Source organism: Nomascus leucogenys, chromosome 5, assembly GCF_006542625.1.
Source record: "Nomascus leucogenys isolate Asia chromosome 5, Asia_NLE_v1, whole genome shotgun sequence".
Classification (NCBI taxonomy): domain Eukaryota; kingdom Metazoa; phylum Chordata; class Mammalia; order Primates; family Hylobatidae; genus Nomascus; species Nomascus leucogenys.
This window is the reverse complement of record NC_044385.1, coordinates 43,093,663-43,111,496: the sequence shown is the minus strand read 5'-3', so window position 1 is coordinate 43,111,496 and position 17,834 is coordinate 43,093,663. Positions and strand designations below refer to the sequence as shown.

The 17,834-nt window shown below is 41.7% G+C and overlaps 1 protein-coding gene across 2 annotated transcripts in view; it reads right to left on the bottom strand.

Annotated features, from left to right (window-relative positions):
- PGM1 (phosphoglucomutase 1) overlaps window positions 1-17,834 on the bottom strand; it is a 69,407-nt gene that overhangs the window by 10,487 nt on the left and 41,086 nt on the right. For both annotated transcript variants that reach the window (XM_030812942.1, XM_003265172.3), the window contains exons 5-8: window positions 14,957-15,147; window positions 13,588-13,742; window positions 10,859-10,974; window positions 1,044-1,179 (exon numbers count right to left, since the gene is read on the bottom strand). In XM_030812942.1, the coding sequence (XP_030668802.1) occupies window positions 1,044-1,179; window positions 10,859-10,974; window positions 13,588-13,742; window positions 14,957-15,147 (598 nt within the window). The remainder of the gene's footprint in view (window positions 1-1,043; window positions 1,180-10,858; window positions 10,975-13,587; window positions 13,743-14,956; window positions 15,148-17,834) is intronic.

Genomic DNA, 17,834 nt, shown 5'->3' with positions numbered 1-17,834 from the left:
CATCCAAAGTTAATAAAATAATTCTGATGAAGGAGCTTAATTTACTTAGTTGAATTCTTTCTTGACTATCCAGAGATCATGGACTATAAAATCTGGGATATATTTTTTTAATTCTCTAGTCTAACTCACCCATTTTATAGAACAGGCAACTGAGGTCCAGAGAAATTACACCTATTCACTTCTTATACATAAACAATTCATCCAATATGTTTCTTACCATATTTTCTTTCTATAATTGGAATACTGAGGTCCAGAAAAATTCTTGTTAGATTTTTACACTAACTAGGGAAAAGGCAAATTGGAATTAGTGAAAAGTACTACTGTCAAAATTTTTTTAATGCTTTTAAAAAATAGAAGTATGCATGCTAAAGAATAATTACTAAGTATTCTAAGTATTTTGTTCACTGCTGAATTCCAAGCACCCGATGGAAATTGGGTATACAGTAAATATCTGTTGAATAAATTAAAAAAATATTGACAAGTATATAGCCCTTGGGGACCTATTTCACAAGGCAGAAAAGTTGATGTGGACTAAGCGTAACTGTTTCTATAATTTATGAAAAAAAGTTTCTAGGCTTTCAGTGCCCCAGAGTTTACAAAACATTTTCAGACTCATTATTCATTTAATCCTCTCAACAGCTGGACTGTTATTCCCATTTCTACAGATGACAAAACTGAGTACAGAGAAAAGCTAAATGGCTCCCCAGTCTAGTAAGGGGAAGAAATAAAATTCTAACCCATTTCTCTGAATCCAAATCCAATGTTATGATCATGTCCACCCAGTGGGCACATTTAAAATGCTTATAAAGCATTTATTCTTTTGATTATGTTAGCTAAATTTTTAAAGCCTCACTCTTTATGGCTGACATAAAAATTGACTTCATTTCATCCCTGAGCGAATTATTTTTAAAGTCTCCAACTGAGAGAGGCTGGATGAACTAGGGTTTTATTAGCACTTAAGACAGGAGAGGCTGTGGATGCGCGAGAATTCTCTCTGCCCACTTCCTCACCTTACCTTGTACCCCAGCTGGGCTGTGGCTCACCTGGTGAAGAAATTCCGGCCATACTTTTGCCAATGATCTTTGAGAATGTCCTCCACACTCTGCTTGCGGGTGGCTAGGATGGAGAGCCAGGCAAGGACAGCCCACAGTCCATCTTTCTCACGGATGTGGTCAGAACCTGGCGGGGGGAGAGCAAGCTGCTGTGAGAAACGTGCTTTCTCCCAGTACCTGAAAAGGTACTTGATATGGTTGGGCTCTGCATCCCCACCCAAATCTCATGTTGAGGGAGGGACCTGATGGGAAGTGATTGGATCATGGGGGGCAAAGTTCCCCCTTGCTGTTCTCATGATAGTAAGTGAGTTCTCATGAGATCTGGTTGTTTAAAAGTGTATAGCACTTCCCCTTTCACTCTCTCTCTCCTGCAGCCATGTGAAGAAGGTGCCAGCTGCCTCTTCATCATTCTGCCATGACTGTACGTTTCCTGAGCCCTCCCGCCATGGTTCCTGTACAGCCTGCAGAACTGTGAGTCAATTAAATCTCTTTTCTTCATAAATTACCCAGTCTCAGGTAGTTCTTTATAGCAGCGTGAGAACAGACTAATACAGTACTCAACAGTAGGTGTGCAGATCCAAATAAAGGAGTCACACTGCCTGACTGAGGACCTGGGTACACAGGAGGAATCACATATTAAGTAGGCAACATGATACTGAAAAGAAATTGATGCTTCCCAAAGTGATTTAGAAATTTAAGGCATAAGTCAATAAAAATGTCAGTGAGATAATTAGGTGGAATTTGATATATCAGTTATAAAGTATTAATGTGAAGAAAAAACAGAATAGATCTTAAATGAACAAACAGCAGAAGAACATGACCATTATAAAATTTCAATAATTCAAATAGTCTGGTAGCTTAACAGAACAACAGAGTGCATCTGGAAAGAGATCCAAGCACGCATGACGCTTGAGCGTATGACAAAGGTCTCACTGCGAGGCTGTGGGAAAAGAGTAGATTACTTTTTAAATGGCGTTTGGATAACTGGATAAATAGCTTTAAAAAATTGTTTTCTTCCCTATAGAACACCATAACAAAAATAATTCCAGTTGAACTAAAAATTCGAATGTAAAACCTGAAAGCTTTTAAATACTAGTATATATTATATTAATATACATGTCTTTTTATATATTTACATATATAAATCTTAGGGGTGATAATGTAAATTCAGTATTCATAAAAAAATTGATGTATTTATCTACTTAAAAATCAGCATTTCTATACTGTAAAACTACTATGGACAAAATTAAAAGCCCATTGACAAACTTTAAAAAATTAAAGAGATCTGGTTGTTTAAAAGTGGATAGCACTTAAGGTAGATGTTTAATACTATATATATAAAATTTTATTTTTTGAGATGGAGTTTCACTCTTTCGCCCAGGCTCACTGCAACCTCTGCCCCCCAGGCTCAAGCGATTCTCCTGCCTCAGCCTCCCGAGTAGCTGGGATTATAGGTGCCCACCACCATGCTCAGCTAATTTTTGTATTTTTAGTAGAGATAGAGTTTCGCCATGTTGGCCAGGCTGGTCTCAAACTCCTGACCTCAGGTGATCCATCCGCCTTGGCCTCCCAAAGTGCTAGGATTACAGGCGTGACCTACTGTGCCCGGACACATTTGATATATTTTAAGGCAGATGTTTAATACATTCAATATAGAAAAAATTCTTATGTATGAATAAGAAAAAAGAATTTCAATAGAAAAACAGGCCAAGGATATCAATAGGCGATTTGCCAAATAATACACATACACACATACACCCAACCAATTAGTATAATAAAAAGCTGGTGTTATTTTTAAGAAAAATTAACGTTAAAACCACAATGAGAAACTGCTACTTGCTTGACAAAAGGTGTAAAAATCCACAAGTGTAAAATTCCGAACAGCCAGTGCCAGGAGAATAAAAGGGAAATGGGATTCCACCATACAGCTGGTGGGAGTGGACGCTGGCACAATCCTTTCGGACATCAATTTGGCAAAAAAGTATCAAAGCCTTCAAACTGGACCTACTCATGGATCCAGCAACTCCAACTCTAAGACCCTGTTCTTTAACCATTTGGTTAAACAAACCTTGGTTAAACAAACCTTAATGATGTCTCTTAAAGGAGACATCTGTCTCCTGCTAAGGTCCTTGCTAAAATCTTTAACAAAATTTTAAAATGGGCTTCTCGGGAGAATGTGCTTATATGCATGGACACCCTTTTCCAAGAGCCTGATATGGAGCACAACTCTCATTTTTTTGCCTTTAAACTCCTTATTCTTAAAGAAAGCAGTCTACATGGAGCCTTATTTTCTGATTTCTGAATAGAACTGTATATAATTGCTCTATAATCATGCTCTCACATTATCCTATGTTGAATTCTTTATGTGCCTGCCCTGCTGCACTTCCCGCTGGGTCTTATTCTTCTTGGAATTGTTAAGAGTATCTAGCACCATGCTGGGTATGCAGGAGGCACGTGCTGTTTTTCCTTCCTCTCTTCATCTTTTCAGACCCAGCTCAAATGTCCTCTCTTTTTTAAGGCTAGCTCCCAACTTCCCTAGGCAGTCATGAACTCCCTTCTCTTTCTTCTCCTATAGCAACCTGCACAAAACATCTGGGGTAGCATCAGCCTCCTTGAACCTCAACCATCTGTTTGTGAGCCTTTCTCCCCACTAACTGTGTGCTTCTTAGGGGCATCTCTTATTCATCCTTGTAATTAAGTCTGGTGACTAGCATAGCACAAGGAATATGGTAAATAACTAATTATGAAAGACTGTGTGAATGAATCAACCAATCGATTTACTCCAACACTTTCTCTTTCTATTTTTGGTTCTTAAAAAAAACACGACTTTTTCTTTCAAAAGACTTTTCTCTTCAATAGGATACCACTTTTAGAAGTTAACAGTCCTCAAAACCCGGATGCCAGCAAAACTAGAGAGTAGGCAATATTTTTAGTGCTTTATATAACGTATTTTAAAAATGTTTACCTAATTTTACTATCTTTAGACTTTTATTTGCCCTTACTGCTATTTTAAGGAGCAAAAAGCTCTCTGGCTCTTACGGCTTTTGCAAATGATATGTTTTGGCAACAGTTCATCCTGAGAAGCAAGATTCTGGCAGCTTCCCTAATATATTGGGAATTCATGACAGCAGTATACAGCTTGGAATCATTTGTCTCCACTGGGTTTTTTTCTTCCTTCTTTTTTTTTTTCCTTAATTTTTTTTCTTTTTTCTTTTTTGGCTAGACTGAAAGCATAGAAGGCAGTGTTCCTTTGTGGCTTTTCCTGCCCTAAGTAAGGAACTTGATTTTTTCTTTTATGTGGAAATGAAAATAAAATCTAAAAATCTTACCCAACTCTGGCCAAGTTACTTGGAGATAACTAAATCATACACCTAATACTGTAAACAAAATACCTGCCCTGGGTAACATAAACAAATATCTGATTCCAATTGCATAATCCTCAGCCTCTTTGGATATTCTGGTTCATCACTAATCACCTTGGATGTATCAAAAACTCCAGGTAATTCAATTAATACTCAGGAAGTTGGAGCAAATTTCATTTTCTTCAGGGTTCTGATGAATGACGCCAGGTTTCCAGTGGAAAATACCAGTGGTGCAGGTACGTGTTTCTAAAGCTATTCTTTTTGCAGTTGTGGCTCAGTAGATAAAGCTTGATACTTAAGAATCAGATAAACCTGAATTTGAGGCTCTGTAACTTGTAAACTACTTGAATTTGAACAAATCACATTTTCTGAGCCTCAGTTTCTTCAACTGCAAAACAGAAATAATGCTAACTTCTCTCTCATAACTGAGAAATTACTATGAAAAAGCAAGTAGAAATATTTTATAAATTGTATAAATTTTATAAATTGTATAAATAAGGTGTAACATAACTACTACTGTTTTGAAGAAAGGGAAAAATAAAAGGCTTTTATGGAAAATTATTACATTTTCCACTGACTTTATTATGCTTTTAAAAATAATGCTCCTTGATTGTACATATTGGAGAAGAAAATGGAAGAATATAACCTAATATGCTCTTTCCTCTGGGCGCTGGGATTACAGTGTTTTTTTCCTCCTTCCTTATTTTCTCATAATGAACATAAATTACTTGTTTCATTATGTTTTAATTTTAGAAAGAACACGAAGCCAAGCTCATTTAACTGTGAGAAAGGTAAAACACTCTGGGCAAGGACTTCTAGTCCCAGCTGGCACAAAAGACAGTGGTGGGTTTTGCACTGGTTCTCTTCGCCCTTGCTCCGCTCGGGGACAGGAATGCTACCCTTTCAGCATCTTCAAACACCTGTCACTTTACTTCAGCCTAATCAGCACCTCGTGATAAGCACATACTCGGCTCAGTAGGGCACATCCTGGGTCTCAGCCAAGAAAAATGTCAACCATTCCTGAGGGAGCCAAGAGCTAACAGGTTAGGGATTGGGTTACATTTACCAGTATGGGCATCTCAGGAGCTGTCCTGGCTTCTGCCCCTGCCAGGTGACAGACAGGCCTGAGGATGGGGGCATGGCGGCCATAAAACAGCTGCATGGAGTTCCCTGAAAGTACTAGTGTCTGTCTGTCTCTTTCTTTTTCTGTCAATTTCTCTCTCTCCTCCAGCCCCCTGAACATACAGTTCTCACTGCCTGGAAAGCCCATTCCACATACACCTACTAGCCTGGCTAACATGTCCTGCAACTACTTTCAACTTCAGTCTTATCCAGGATGCCCTCCCCATGTCCTCTGTGCTTCTACCACTCCCTGTGATCACGCCGTACTCTAAACTATGAGTTGTACTCCCCAAACAGGGGTTGGCCCAAAGTCAGTTGTTAAGACAGTCTGGGATACATATGTAACAAACCTGCACATTGTGCACATGTACCCTAAAACCTAAAGTATAATAAAAAAAAAAAAAAAAAAAAAGACAGTCTGCCCAAAGAATGGCCGGGCCCCAGTTGACTGGCTGGGAGGCTCAGCTGACCTGCTGTGTCTGCAGTCCTGTCCTCTTGGCCTTCCACTGAACAAACCACTTCACTTGGAAAGGAAGGTGAGCTCCTCGGAAAGCCTTTTCCAGACCACTCCAGCCCCCAGGAGGCTGGCCCCAGGAACTGTCAGGCCTTCCACTTAGCAATGAGGCCTGACCTGCCTCATTACTGCCCCTGGAACTTGTTTTCCTTCCCAAAAGGTGCCTTTGGAAGAAGGTAGTTTACGTGCCTGATAAGCAGGAACTGTGTCCTAACGCAAACTTCACTTTACACTCAACAAATGTAAATCAGTGCCAGCATGTACCAAGCACATAAGAAGATACCAAGATGCACAAGGCGTGTCCCCTGCCCTCACAGATGAGCACAGACATACAGGTGAGGGAGACAGACAGGCAGATAACAGTTTAACTGAGTGAGTTATAATTAGGGTATAAGCCTAGTTCTACTGGGGTATTCTGTCTAGGCTATGCCCAGACATGGGGTGCTACAATCTTCCCCTGTGGGCTTTGCCTACAGGGAAATGTACTCAGTAGCTATGCAAGTTAGAATGGGCAGAAAGCCAGAAAGAAAATCTGATCTCCTACACCACAGAACCAAGTTAGGCACCCTGAGAATAAAGCTCCTGAAGTACCCCTGTACTTCACCTTCTATTGCTTTGCACACTTGTAATTCATGGAGCCCTCTGAGAGAAGGCCTTGTTCACCATGTGTCCCAGAGTCTAACCCAGTATCCAGGATAAAGTCAAAGTTCAATAAATATTTGAGGAATGAATCAATGCAAAATGTACAAACATGAAGGACTTTTCATAAGAAACTAAAATTAAAAGAAATTTGCAAAGCATTAATGCTGTATTTCTTTAAGTTATCACTCCTGTATGATGCATTAGCACTAGAACCTTTAAAGATAGGACAGGGAAAAAATATTGCTAGCCTCTAGACCTGACCAGATCATAACTTACATATCTCTAAGTGATACCAAGTTCATCATCAACCTGGTTTCCCATCGCTCTTTCCCAAGCCCCCCTATTTTCCTGAGGAAGGGTTCAAATGCATGGTATTGTATACTATTCAGTGACCTCACTTTCAAAGTCCCAACAATTCTAAGGTGGAATGGAACTGACAGTCTGCCCTCTGCCATTGTGTATAAACATGTACATAATCATCCACGGTTAGGAAGAAAAAACAGCTTTGTACCATGAGATCAACAAACAACAACAGGCTCCTCCTGTCTAGTTCTGGTCCCCATTTATCCCTGGTGTTTGTAAAGCTGACCTCTGAAGAAGTGTCCTAGCTTCTGTGGTTACCATATCCAGGTGAGAAAGCTGCTGCTCCTCCAGCACAAACAGACTAATGTATAATGTACACAAACAGACTAATGTAACAGACTAATGTACAATGTTAGTAATATTCCAAGATTGTTCTTCAGATGCTAGTGGTTTGTTTTACTCGGTGGGCCAGTCCTGAAGTTAGACTCCTTTGCACCTCTTTGCAAGCAAACTTCTTTTCTTTTGTAAAAGTGCATTCCTTCCCGCAAAGACCTTGGGGTTCCCAACCCTGGACTGTGGAGTGGAAGTGGTGTTGAGTCATTACAAGGGCCCCAGACTACGGCAAGAGGTGAGGTGTGGATTCTCCATTGAGGTGGGTGGTTAAGCCGGAAAGCTGTGACCAGTCACTGTGGTTCCAGCATCATACAGGAATTTACATCAGATACCTTTCAAAGTTCTTTCTTTTCCAACAGCAGGAATCTGTTTGTCTAAATGGAAGGTGCCAAGTGAATAGTGTTCACGAACTCATTCAACAAGCGTTTACTGAGCACCTGTTCTATGCTGGGCCCTACGGGAGGCTCGAGGGACACAATGCAGGATAAGACACATAAGATCTCTGTCCTCATGGCATATACAGTCTAGTGGAGCCAAGAGACATTAATCAAATAACCATAAGTAATTGTAAAATCACAGCTGCAACAAGTACAACAAAGAAGAGGTACACGGTGCCACAAGAGCCAATAATCAGGGGATTTGGCCCACTCTGAAAGGTCAAGGAAACGTTTTTGAGAAATCATCTCTGCTATCGCCTGGAAAAATACAGAAATAAAGCACTCTGTGCTCAATTAAGCTATAGAATTCAAATGTTTCAAAGTCCATAGAGTCACTAATGTCTACCCTGAGAAACTCTATGAAAGAACTGTTGGAAACATTCACTAGCAAGGGACATGGTTGCTAAAAATTAACTCCTCTATAAATAAGAAGATCAGGAGTTCAGTTCAAAAAGTCCAGCTGCACTCGTTCACAACAGCGGAGATCTATGGCTATGCAGCCTGGCTGTTTAAATGTTTATCTCAGAAATATTACACAACAATTTTCTTTTTTTGAAGAGAGAGAGAGAGAGAAAGAGCTTGTGATTATCCTCATGACAATGAAGAGCATTCTCTCTTTGGATATGAAATATAAAACCATGATTGGTACTAGGTATTTGTTGAATGTGTTAATAAATGAGAACAAACTTTAACAATAGTCTAAAGTCTAATACTTTGGTTCAGAGAAATCAATTCCACAAACATAACATGAGAGACTTCCCTTGGCAAATAGTTCTAGGTAAAAACTGTAAGGGTTTAATTACCCACGACCCTACGTGGGCTAAACAGTATTATGCAACTTTCTAAAAACTAACATAAAGAAAAGTTATGTCAAGAAAAATACAGTGTCCTAATCACTAGAAATAATCATCCCACCCCACTCTTCACTTGCCAGGCCAACCCTGGAAGATTTGGGCTCAGTTCTGGGCATCACCTTCTAAGAGTGGCACTGGCAAACTCAGAAGCACCTAGAGGCTGGCGCTGAGTCTATAAACAATGTGAAATGAGGAATGACTGGAGGAAACAAAGATGGACGGCCTGAAGAAGGACCTGAGAGCTGCTTCTTGTATTTGAAGGCCTGTCGTGTAAGAGGAGCAGCTTGTGCCATCCTGTCTTCAGGCCTGTTCCCTGCTGGTCAGCACCAGGGATTCCTACTTGGCTCTGGGGCTCTGATCCCTCCTGCCCAAGGCTTCCCACATGCGTCTGTGGAAAAAGATGTTACTGTACATACTACGAAATGATAATAATAATAATCATTATTGCGGTGATGATATTGTATAATATCATCATAATTATTATATATAGTGGTAAACTATATTTAGGCAAAACTGTACTAACAGGATTCTTTATGGCAGAATGTTCTGGAATCTTCAAATGCTAATATCATTGTGAATATCCAAGATAGAGAAGTGTGGTCCAATTTTCCCAATTTTTCTTGACCCCTAGAACCCTGTCATGGAACTAGTATTCTTCCGCATACCCACATGCTCTGGGAAACCTGACTCTAGACTTTTATCTTTTCACTAGGCTCAACACTGATACAGGTACAGGGGAACAGGAAACCAAAGGTTTTGACACAGTTGCTGCCTTCAAAGACATCTTCATTCATAAAGAATGACTGATGCGAGGCCTCAACTAGATGACACTGTGGGGAGTTTCATGGGAGAAGACCAGTTCATAGGCTCATTGGGCATTCATGTAGTATCCCTCAGAATAGCATGGCACCATGCCCATTATATGAAGTAGAAAAGGACTAAGCAGTGGTCTTGTAATCTCCAATTTAAACACCCACAACTTTCGGAAACTGTCTAGCCTTTGTTGTGGAAGTTGTTCAACCCCAAGACTCATCCAGCCTTCATACCTTCCAATTCTATCAAGGCAGTTCATTGCCAAGGAATATTACCACTCTCGAAAATATCAAGTTGCTTAGAACTTTGTAAATATGTGCCTCCAATTTAGCAGCTCATTCTACCTGCCCTCCCTGCAGACTTATAGGAAAGGAAATGAAATCAGTATTCTGTTCTGTTTAACCTGGCATGAATTGCAACTCAATTGCAAAGCTGAGAGAATGCTTGATTTTGATCTTCTTTTCTTCACTAAAGGGTGACAGTAGAGTACTATAGGACCAAGATCAGCGCATTTACTTAAAAATATTGGGTAGAGGGAATAAAAGGAGAAGAGATGCAGTCACTTAACTACCTTATAACCTGGCCGGAGACTGATACATGGGACAGGGCCACACACCTGAATACATGTTTAGAAAAGAGAGACTGATACAGGCAGCATGAGGTAGCAGAGAAGGTCGTGAAGGAGGTGGCAGTTCAGGTCAATATTTGGACAAGCAGAGAGGAGGAAGAAGAGCACGGAGAGTGAGGTCTATAAGTCTTGGGTCATCCTCTGAGAATACTAGGTACCCTTCTTTCACTCTAATATTAATACAATTACACATACATCCTCAGGCACAAGGATGTATTTTTAATTTCTTGATCACCTAGCAACTTAGTTCCACCCTCATGGTCTTCCTTCATTTAGCCTTGATTACTCTGCTATAGAAAACTTGGGCCTATAAAAGAGAAAGATTTAATGCTGTGCTGAAACCTCTTCTTAAATAAAAACAAAAAACCGACTTGCTCCACCGTATTTCTTCTCAGAAATGAAAACATTTGTAAGGTTTCTTTGACCACTGAAGGAAGAAAAATCTGTTTATCGCTCTGTTTAATCCCTGCAGACTCAATGACCACGCTGCCGACGCGGCCCCCCAGCTTCCTGTCTGAGTCGATGTGATCCTCTGAAAGTAAAATTAGCCTTTCTGGCTGAATGTGCTCACCCCTTTTCAAATGTGTACACTTCATCAGGGTTGTTATAAATAATATGTACCTTGATTTAGGACACATCGGCTACCGTTGCTATTTCAGTGCTACCTTAGCAGTCTTAAGCTTTTACTGGAAATAGTGGTTACAGGGAGGAAAATGCTAGCACAGGAGTGTGACTTACCGGTCCCGAAGCTCTCCTCCCCACAAAGGGACAGTTTGCTCGCATCCATCAAATTCCCAAAAAACTTCCAGCCAGTTGGGGTCTCGTACAAAGCAATCTTTGTAGCATTAGCCACCCTTCAAAGGCATGAAATCAAAGTTACATCACAGCAGCACTCTCAGCGGAGCCATGTGAGGGACGGAAAAGGGCAATCGTTATTGTAATCAAGGGTCCCATTTAGCATTGCTCAGAGTCATACATAATTCTAAGATTGGTGGAAAATCGTAAGAGAAACCTTGTCTACAATGGGCTATTATATGTGGATTCAGAGAAGGTGGAAAAAGAAAGAATTAATTCAGATCATGGAGTTTAATATTTTAGAAGAAGCATCCATAGTAAAATGTTCAGGGCTGCTGTTTAGGCTATTTAAACCCACATTTGGGATACAGACTGCATCTATAATCAATCTATAAAGAAGAGAAGAATGATGTTTTGATGCACCTATAATCACAGAATCATGACATACTGGGTCTTGGCAGTTAGCATTTTACAGAGAAGGAAACAGGGCCCAGAATGTTATGTGATCAGACCAAGGTCACAAAGCCAGGATGACCGACCGCCCAGTATTTAGCTGTCTGGTCAGTGCTGCTTTTGTCTCATCAGAAGTCTCCCCAGGGGAAACGCCCAGTGGGGTCTCCCCTAAGTACTGGCTTCACCCACACTGATTCGTGGTTCCCCTTCCCTTCTAACACGTCTTTTATTTCTCTCTAGGTATCTTTAGACTATTTAAAACCTTTGAGTGACTTAAAAAAAATTCCTTTCCCTTTGAACATGAAAAGTTACCTGATAAATTCCATTCACTGTTTGAGTGACATTGGCTCCCCAGAATGTTTGCCTTATTTCCAGGAAAGCAATGTCAGCTTTGCATTCTGATATTTGAGGAAAAATCAAATCTATGATTTTGAAAACTACGCAAGTACAATAAACTTTTATCTGGGTAATGAGGTACTTCAGTTGTGATTCTATATGTGGGTTATCAATTTTTCCAAAAATTGGAATTACACTGTTCTTGGATGACATAGAAGGTATTCCAGGACCTGACAGGCCTAACGTATGATAGTGTGACCTCAAACCAGCTCATAATTTCAAATGCAGGACCTGGCGGTAGATGCGCTGGGCTCAAATGCTAGCTCTAATTTGGTGGTGAGATCTTGGACAAGACTGTTAACTTCCCTGACTTTCCATTTCCTCTTCCTTAAAATGAGGTCTGCTGTGAGGATCAATTGAGACGGTGAATATAAAAAACACTATACAAACTACAAACCACTATATGGATATTAGCGGCTATTTTCTTGTTAGCTGAAGCAAAGTCAGCACCAATTCTATAACCATCTCCCCTCTACAGTAAACAACTGCATGGCCCAGTGGGTGGGAGCAAAGGCTCTGGGTTCAAATCCTGAGTCAGCCATTTACCAGCTGGGTGACCTCGGGTAAGTTACTTCTTCGTCCTTTGGTTTTCCCACCAGAAAAAAAGGTGTTAAATACAGCATTTACCTCATGGGGTTCATCTGAGAATTAAATGAATTAAAACATGTAAAATATTTAGTGTCTACAACAAGGTAATGTTCAATAAATATCAGCTATTATTATAAGAGCCTAGAGATATATTACAGCCTACTTTCCTCCCTGGCCTTGAGCTTTTATTCATTCATTCATTCTTTTTTTTTTTTTTTTTTTTTTTTGAGACGGAGTCATGCTCTGTCCCCCAGGCTGGAGTGCAATGGCGCGATCTCAGCTCACTGCAAGCTCCGCCTCCCGGGTTCACACCATTCTCCTGCCTCAGCCTCCCGAGTAGCTGGGACTACAGGCGCCCGCCAACACGTCCGGCTAATTTTTTGTATTTTTAGTAGAGACGGGGTTTCACCGTGTTAGCCAGGATGGTCTCGATCTCCTGACCTCGTGATCCACCCGCCTCGGCCTCCCAAAGTGCTGGGATTACAGGCTTGAGCCACCCTGCCCGGCTGTTTCATTCATTCTTTACCTTTTATCCATCAAACATTTCCTGCACACTTAACATATTCTAACTAATGCTTTCCCTGGTCCTCATCTGTTATGACTTTCATTTTTCAATTTTTTAAGTGTGATCTAACAAGCTACCTCAAAGTCTTTGTACAATGAAGTGATATATAAACATCCACTGTGTTTGTGTGGTCATGAGTGATCCAGTTGTTAAAACTCTAAAATTACTTCAAACTGCTCTTTCACCCACACTCTGTACACACTGCAAAAGGAAAGTGATCCTCCAGAATGATGTCTTGAGTACTTCTACTGTTATTCATTAACACTCAACTATTCATTAACTTTAAAAAATTATATGTGTGTGTGTGTGTGTGTGTTTGTCCTACTATGTGCCAGGCACACTATGGTCAGGCAGAGTCCAGGATGGTGAACAAGGCAGTCCTTTCTCTGCAGAAATATACAGTCTAGCAGGGCAGCCCATCAAGAAAACAGGCTACTAGAACAGTGTGGTAAGCGCCAGGAGGAGGAGGCCCAGGGTGCCAAAGGAGTGCGGAGAGGGGCATCGAATCCAGAAAAAGCCACCCATCCCCTCACACAAGAATCACTCAGCACACTCTATGCATCAGATGTCCATGCTGAAAGGGAAGGACACATGTTCCAGGCACAGTGAAGGGTACGGTGAAGACTGGGACGATCCGAGACAGGAAGGCCAAGGGAATGGAGACACCTACCGGTCCAGGGCACCACTCGTGGGCATGCTCCGTGCAAAGCCGCGGACCCCAGTCTGCTGGAAATACGGAATGCTGAAGATGTTGGCAGCAATGACAGCCACAGAGTCTGAAGGGTTCACAAAGAACCCATGCTTGCCCAGAATCATGTTTCGATCCTTGGGGAGAAGAGAGGATCAAAGAAAGACCTTTTAATCAAACTACAAGAAATCAAACTATCTTTCATGGGGGGTTTATAAAATGTAAAACTATAAAATTTGAAATTGATCTCTTTTCCATACTGCATTTTTAACACTGGGCTTTATTTTCAATGAGTTTATACAGTACCATTGGGCCAAAGGCACCTCCATGCCAAAGAGTTAAAACTGTTTTCAATTAAAATCCAAGCACAACCTCCTTTTGAGCTGAGTCCTCTGTTCTCCCTCCAGAGGCTAGCTAACTTTAACCTCCTAGACTTTTTCCAGACTCTGGAACCAATCATCTTTTTCCCAGGGGAGGAGAAAATGCAATGAGAGAAGAAATACTGGCTGTTTACATAGTTTGGTAGGTCTACTGGGTAAGCTGTGTACCACAGTCTGTGTACCACAGTAACTGGGAGGGTGGCCAAAAAACACCCCCAGCATGCACTGCATCACAAAGATGTACTACAGAATAATGTCTGCTGGAACCCCTTTAATTTCCCAACATTTTGATAAGGGAAAACTTATTTTTCAGGAAACAGTGGATTCTAGCTAATGGTAACACTAGCAACAACAAAAATTTATTTTCAACTAAGTAAATGTATACAGTGCCTACCATCAGTGAGATACCAGGGATATAAACCTAAGACACATCTCTTCCTTGTCTGGTACATAGTCACCCTTGTAAATAAAACAGCTTATTTCTAAACATTTTAATTGTAGAGAATGATTAAAATGTTAATTCTCTCAATATCATCTTCATATAGGCAATGAAATTATAGCTTCAATATTCAGCTCATGTGAATGAACGAATGGGTATATTATAAGACCAAAACCTTGTCCAGAGATTAAATAAGTAGCCAGCTGCTGGTTAAGAGCAGAAACCTACCTTAAGACAGGCATCTAGAACTCACCCAGCTCAGGAAATACCAGTCATTCTATCATAATCAGAACCTAATCATCGTGCCACTGTTAGCAAGTATGGATGTCTGAAATTAAACGTGTGGGTTTCATTTAATGACTCCTATTCCTGCTCAAGAGGGGCTTCTAATAATTTAGTTCTGACTTCGGGTCAGAATGAGGGATGCTTAACAGTCACTCCCTGGGTCTGGCAGAAGCAGCCCACTTTTTTCCCCATCTGCAGGATCAGGCCTGGCCTGCACCAGAGTTCACTTAAATGCACTTATACCCACCCCATCTCCATCAAAGGCAGCCCCAAAATCATGCTCTCCTGACTTCATGGTCTCCACCAGGTCAGCTGCATAGGTGAGGTTGGGGTCAGGGTGGTGGCCTCCAAAGTCCTCCAGAGGAACGCAGTTAACTGCCGAGTTCGCAGGGGCACCAAGTTCTTCACAGAGGATCTTCTTTACATACGGTCCCACAACTATATACAGCATGGAATAAAAGTATGCAGAATCAGAAAATGAAACTCCTTAAAGTATGTGAGGATTCAGGGGTAAGGTGGATGCATTCTGGGGAGAAGAATGGCATGAGAAACAACAGGAACGTGTGAAATGTGTTCAGGGACTAGTGGAGAGATACGCCTGACTGGAGAAGAATGTTCTCTAAAAAGGAACAATGAGAGATTATGTTGGAAAAGGTGGGGCCAGTTCATGAAGGGCAGAGTGGGGAAAGGAAAGGAAACCAACCATTATGAAGGCCCTACTGTACACCTGTGCTTTCCCATTCAGTCCTTCAGAAAAGCTTAACGCTTAAGAGCCTGGACTCTGGAATCAGAGTGTCTGGGTTCAAATCCCAGCTCTGCCAATCATTGGCTATATAATAATTTTGGGAAAGTTATTTAAACTCTCTGTGCCTCAGTCTCTTCCATCTGCAAAATGAGGGTAGTAATGCTAACTACCTAACAGGATTGATGTAAGGATTAAATGAGTTAATGGTTATGCAGTACTGAGAATAGCCCCTGGCAGATAGGTTATAAATGTTTATATTATGATTATCACCTGCAGTTTACAGATACATTGGAATGCTGGTGTTCTGAGGTAAAGACATTTGCCCAAACTTACATGGCCAGGAAAAGTGGGAATTGGGATTCAGAACTGTTATCTTTCTACTATGACAAGCTAGCTGACAAACTGATTAAAAAACCACAAACAGGCTGGGTACGGTGGCTCATACCTGTAATTTCAGTACTTTGGGAGGCTGAGGCAGACAGATCACATGAGGTCAGGAGTTTGAGACCAGCCCGGCCAACATGGTGAGACTCTGCCTCTACTAAAAAAAAAATACACACACACACACACACACACACACACACACACACACACGCATACACAAAGATTTGCCAGGCGTGGTGCCTGTAATCCCAGCTACTCAGGAGGCTGAGGCAGGAGAATCGCTTGAACTTGGGAGGCGGAGGTTACAGTGAGCTGAGATTGCACCACTACACTCCAGCCTGGGCAAGAGGGCAAGACTCTGTCTCAAAAAAAAAAAGAAAACAAAAAACCCACCACCAACAACAAACAGGAGAAGCCAGTTACATATGTTTACAGTGGCATTTTCTATAACTACCAAGAACACGCATCTCTGAAATGCTGAGAGAGTATTTTCATCAAGGATGGTACGAATCCCAATACAGTACATGCCCCAGAGGTCAGAACACTGTAGATTAAGTGTGTCCTATGAGGGGTCACCTGTTAAGCAGGTTACTGACACACCACAGAATGAGGTCAAGGCAGCCAGGGCTGTGAGGCATATAGAAACGAAAGCATTAGAGGAACAGCCAAAAGACCTGGAGAAAAGTAGTCTACTTCCTGAGAAGCTCCTCTTACCCAATGCCCTCCTCACATGCCCCATTCTCCAGCCAGCCCAGGCCTCTCGTTTCCCTAATGTGACATCCATTTTTAAGCCTTCATGCCTTTGCCACAGCCACCGACTCCATGAGAACGACCATTGCTTGATTTTTCATCACTCTAGATCTTTCTTTCATAAGAATGAGTTGGATGCCACTTCTTCCAGGAAACCTTTCTTTATACCCCTAGTCAAATTATGCCTTCTTCCAACCCCAAAGAGAATACTTGAAATTCCAACTCTCATTTTGTTGGCCTGGCAGGAGTTAGTTTTTTAGGGATTTTTTGTTTTTCTGAGATGGAGTCTTGCTCTGTCGCCCAGCCTGGGGGGCAGTGGTGTGATCTCCGCTCACTGCAACTTCCGCCTCCTGGGTTCAAGCTAGTCTCCTGCCTCAGCCTCCTGAGTAGCTGCGATTACAGGCATGTGCCACCACACCCGACTAATTTTTGTATTTTTATAGAGACTTTTATAGAGAAGGGGTTTCACCATGTTGGTCAGGCTGGTCTCGAACTCCCGACCCCGTGATCCACCTGCCTCGGCCTCTCAAAGTGTTGGGATTTCAGGTGTGAGCCACCGCACCTCACCCCGGGGTTAGTTTTTTACCCACCTCGTCTCCCCAAACATTGCACATTCTTTGAAGAAAGTAATCTGCCCAGTTCCTGCCTATTCCCCAGGCATGCATGTTGCAGGTATGCAATACACATCTGTTGAATGGTTTAAAATGACAGAATCGCTTTTGTCTGAGTAAGGAAGTAGATCCATTCTATGGGAGTCCGGAGGCCAGCTAGGACCCAAGGGGAGAAGTTTCAAGGATGGAAGGTTTTAGTTCACCAGGAGAAGACTTTCTGTGGTTTGCAGTGTCACAGGAATCCCCGAACCGCATCACTAAAAGGGTTCAATCGCAGGCAGAAAGGCTTCTGCAACCAGGCAGATGTATGTGTATAGGTTTCAGGGATTCTCATATACCTACATGTCTGAGAAAACCTCGTGGTTCTGGTTCACAGCGATAGCTGCCCTCTCTATGGACCTGACCACGCAATCCACGGAGGAAGAAGAGAGGGCTGCACACATCCTGTTGTTCCTGAATTTAATCCTCAGCTCGCTCTTGCCCTCTTCTAAGAAAAGGAGCATATGGGGGCAGGTGAGTGGGGGTGTGGGGCTCAGAAGTATGTGTATCACATCTCCCAAATGACCGTCCTCTCAGAAATACATGGAGGCGCGCAGCAAGAATGTAAGGTATCTTCTGAGGGGGAGGGAGAGTCC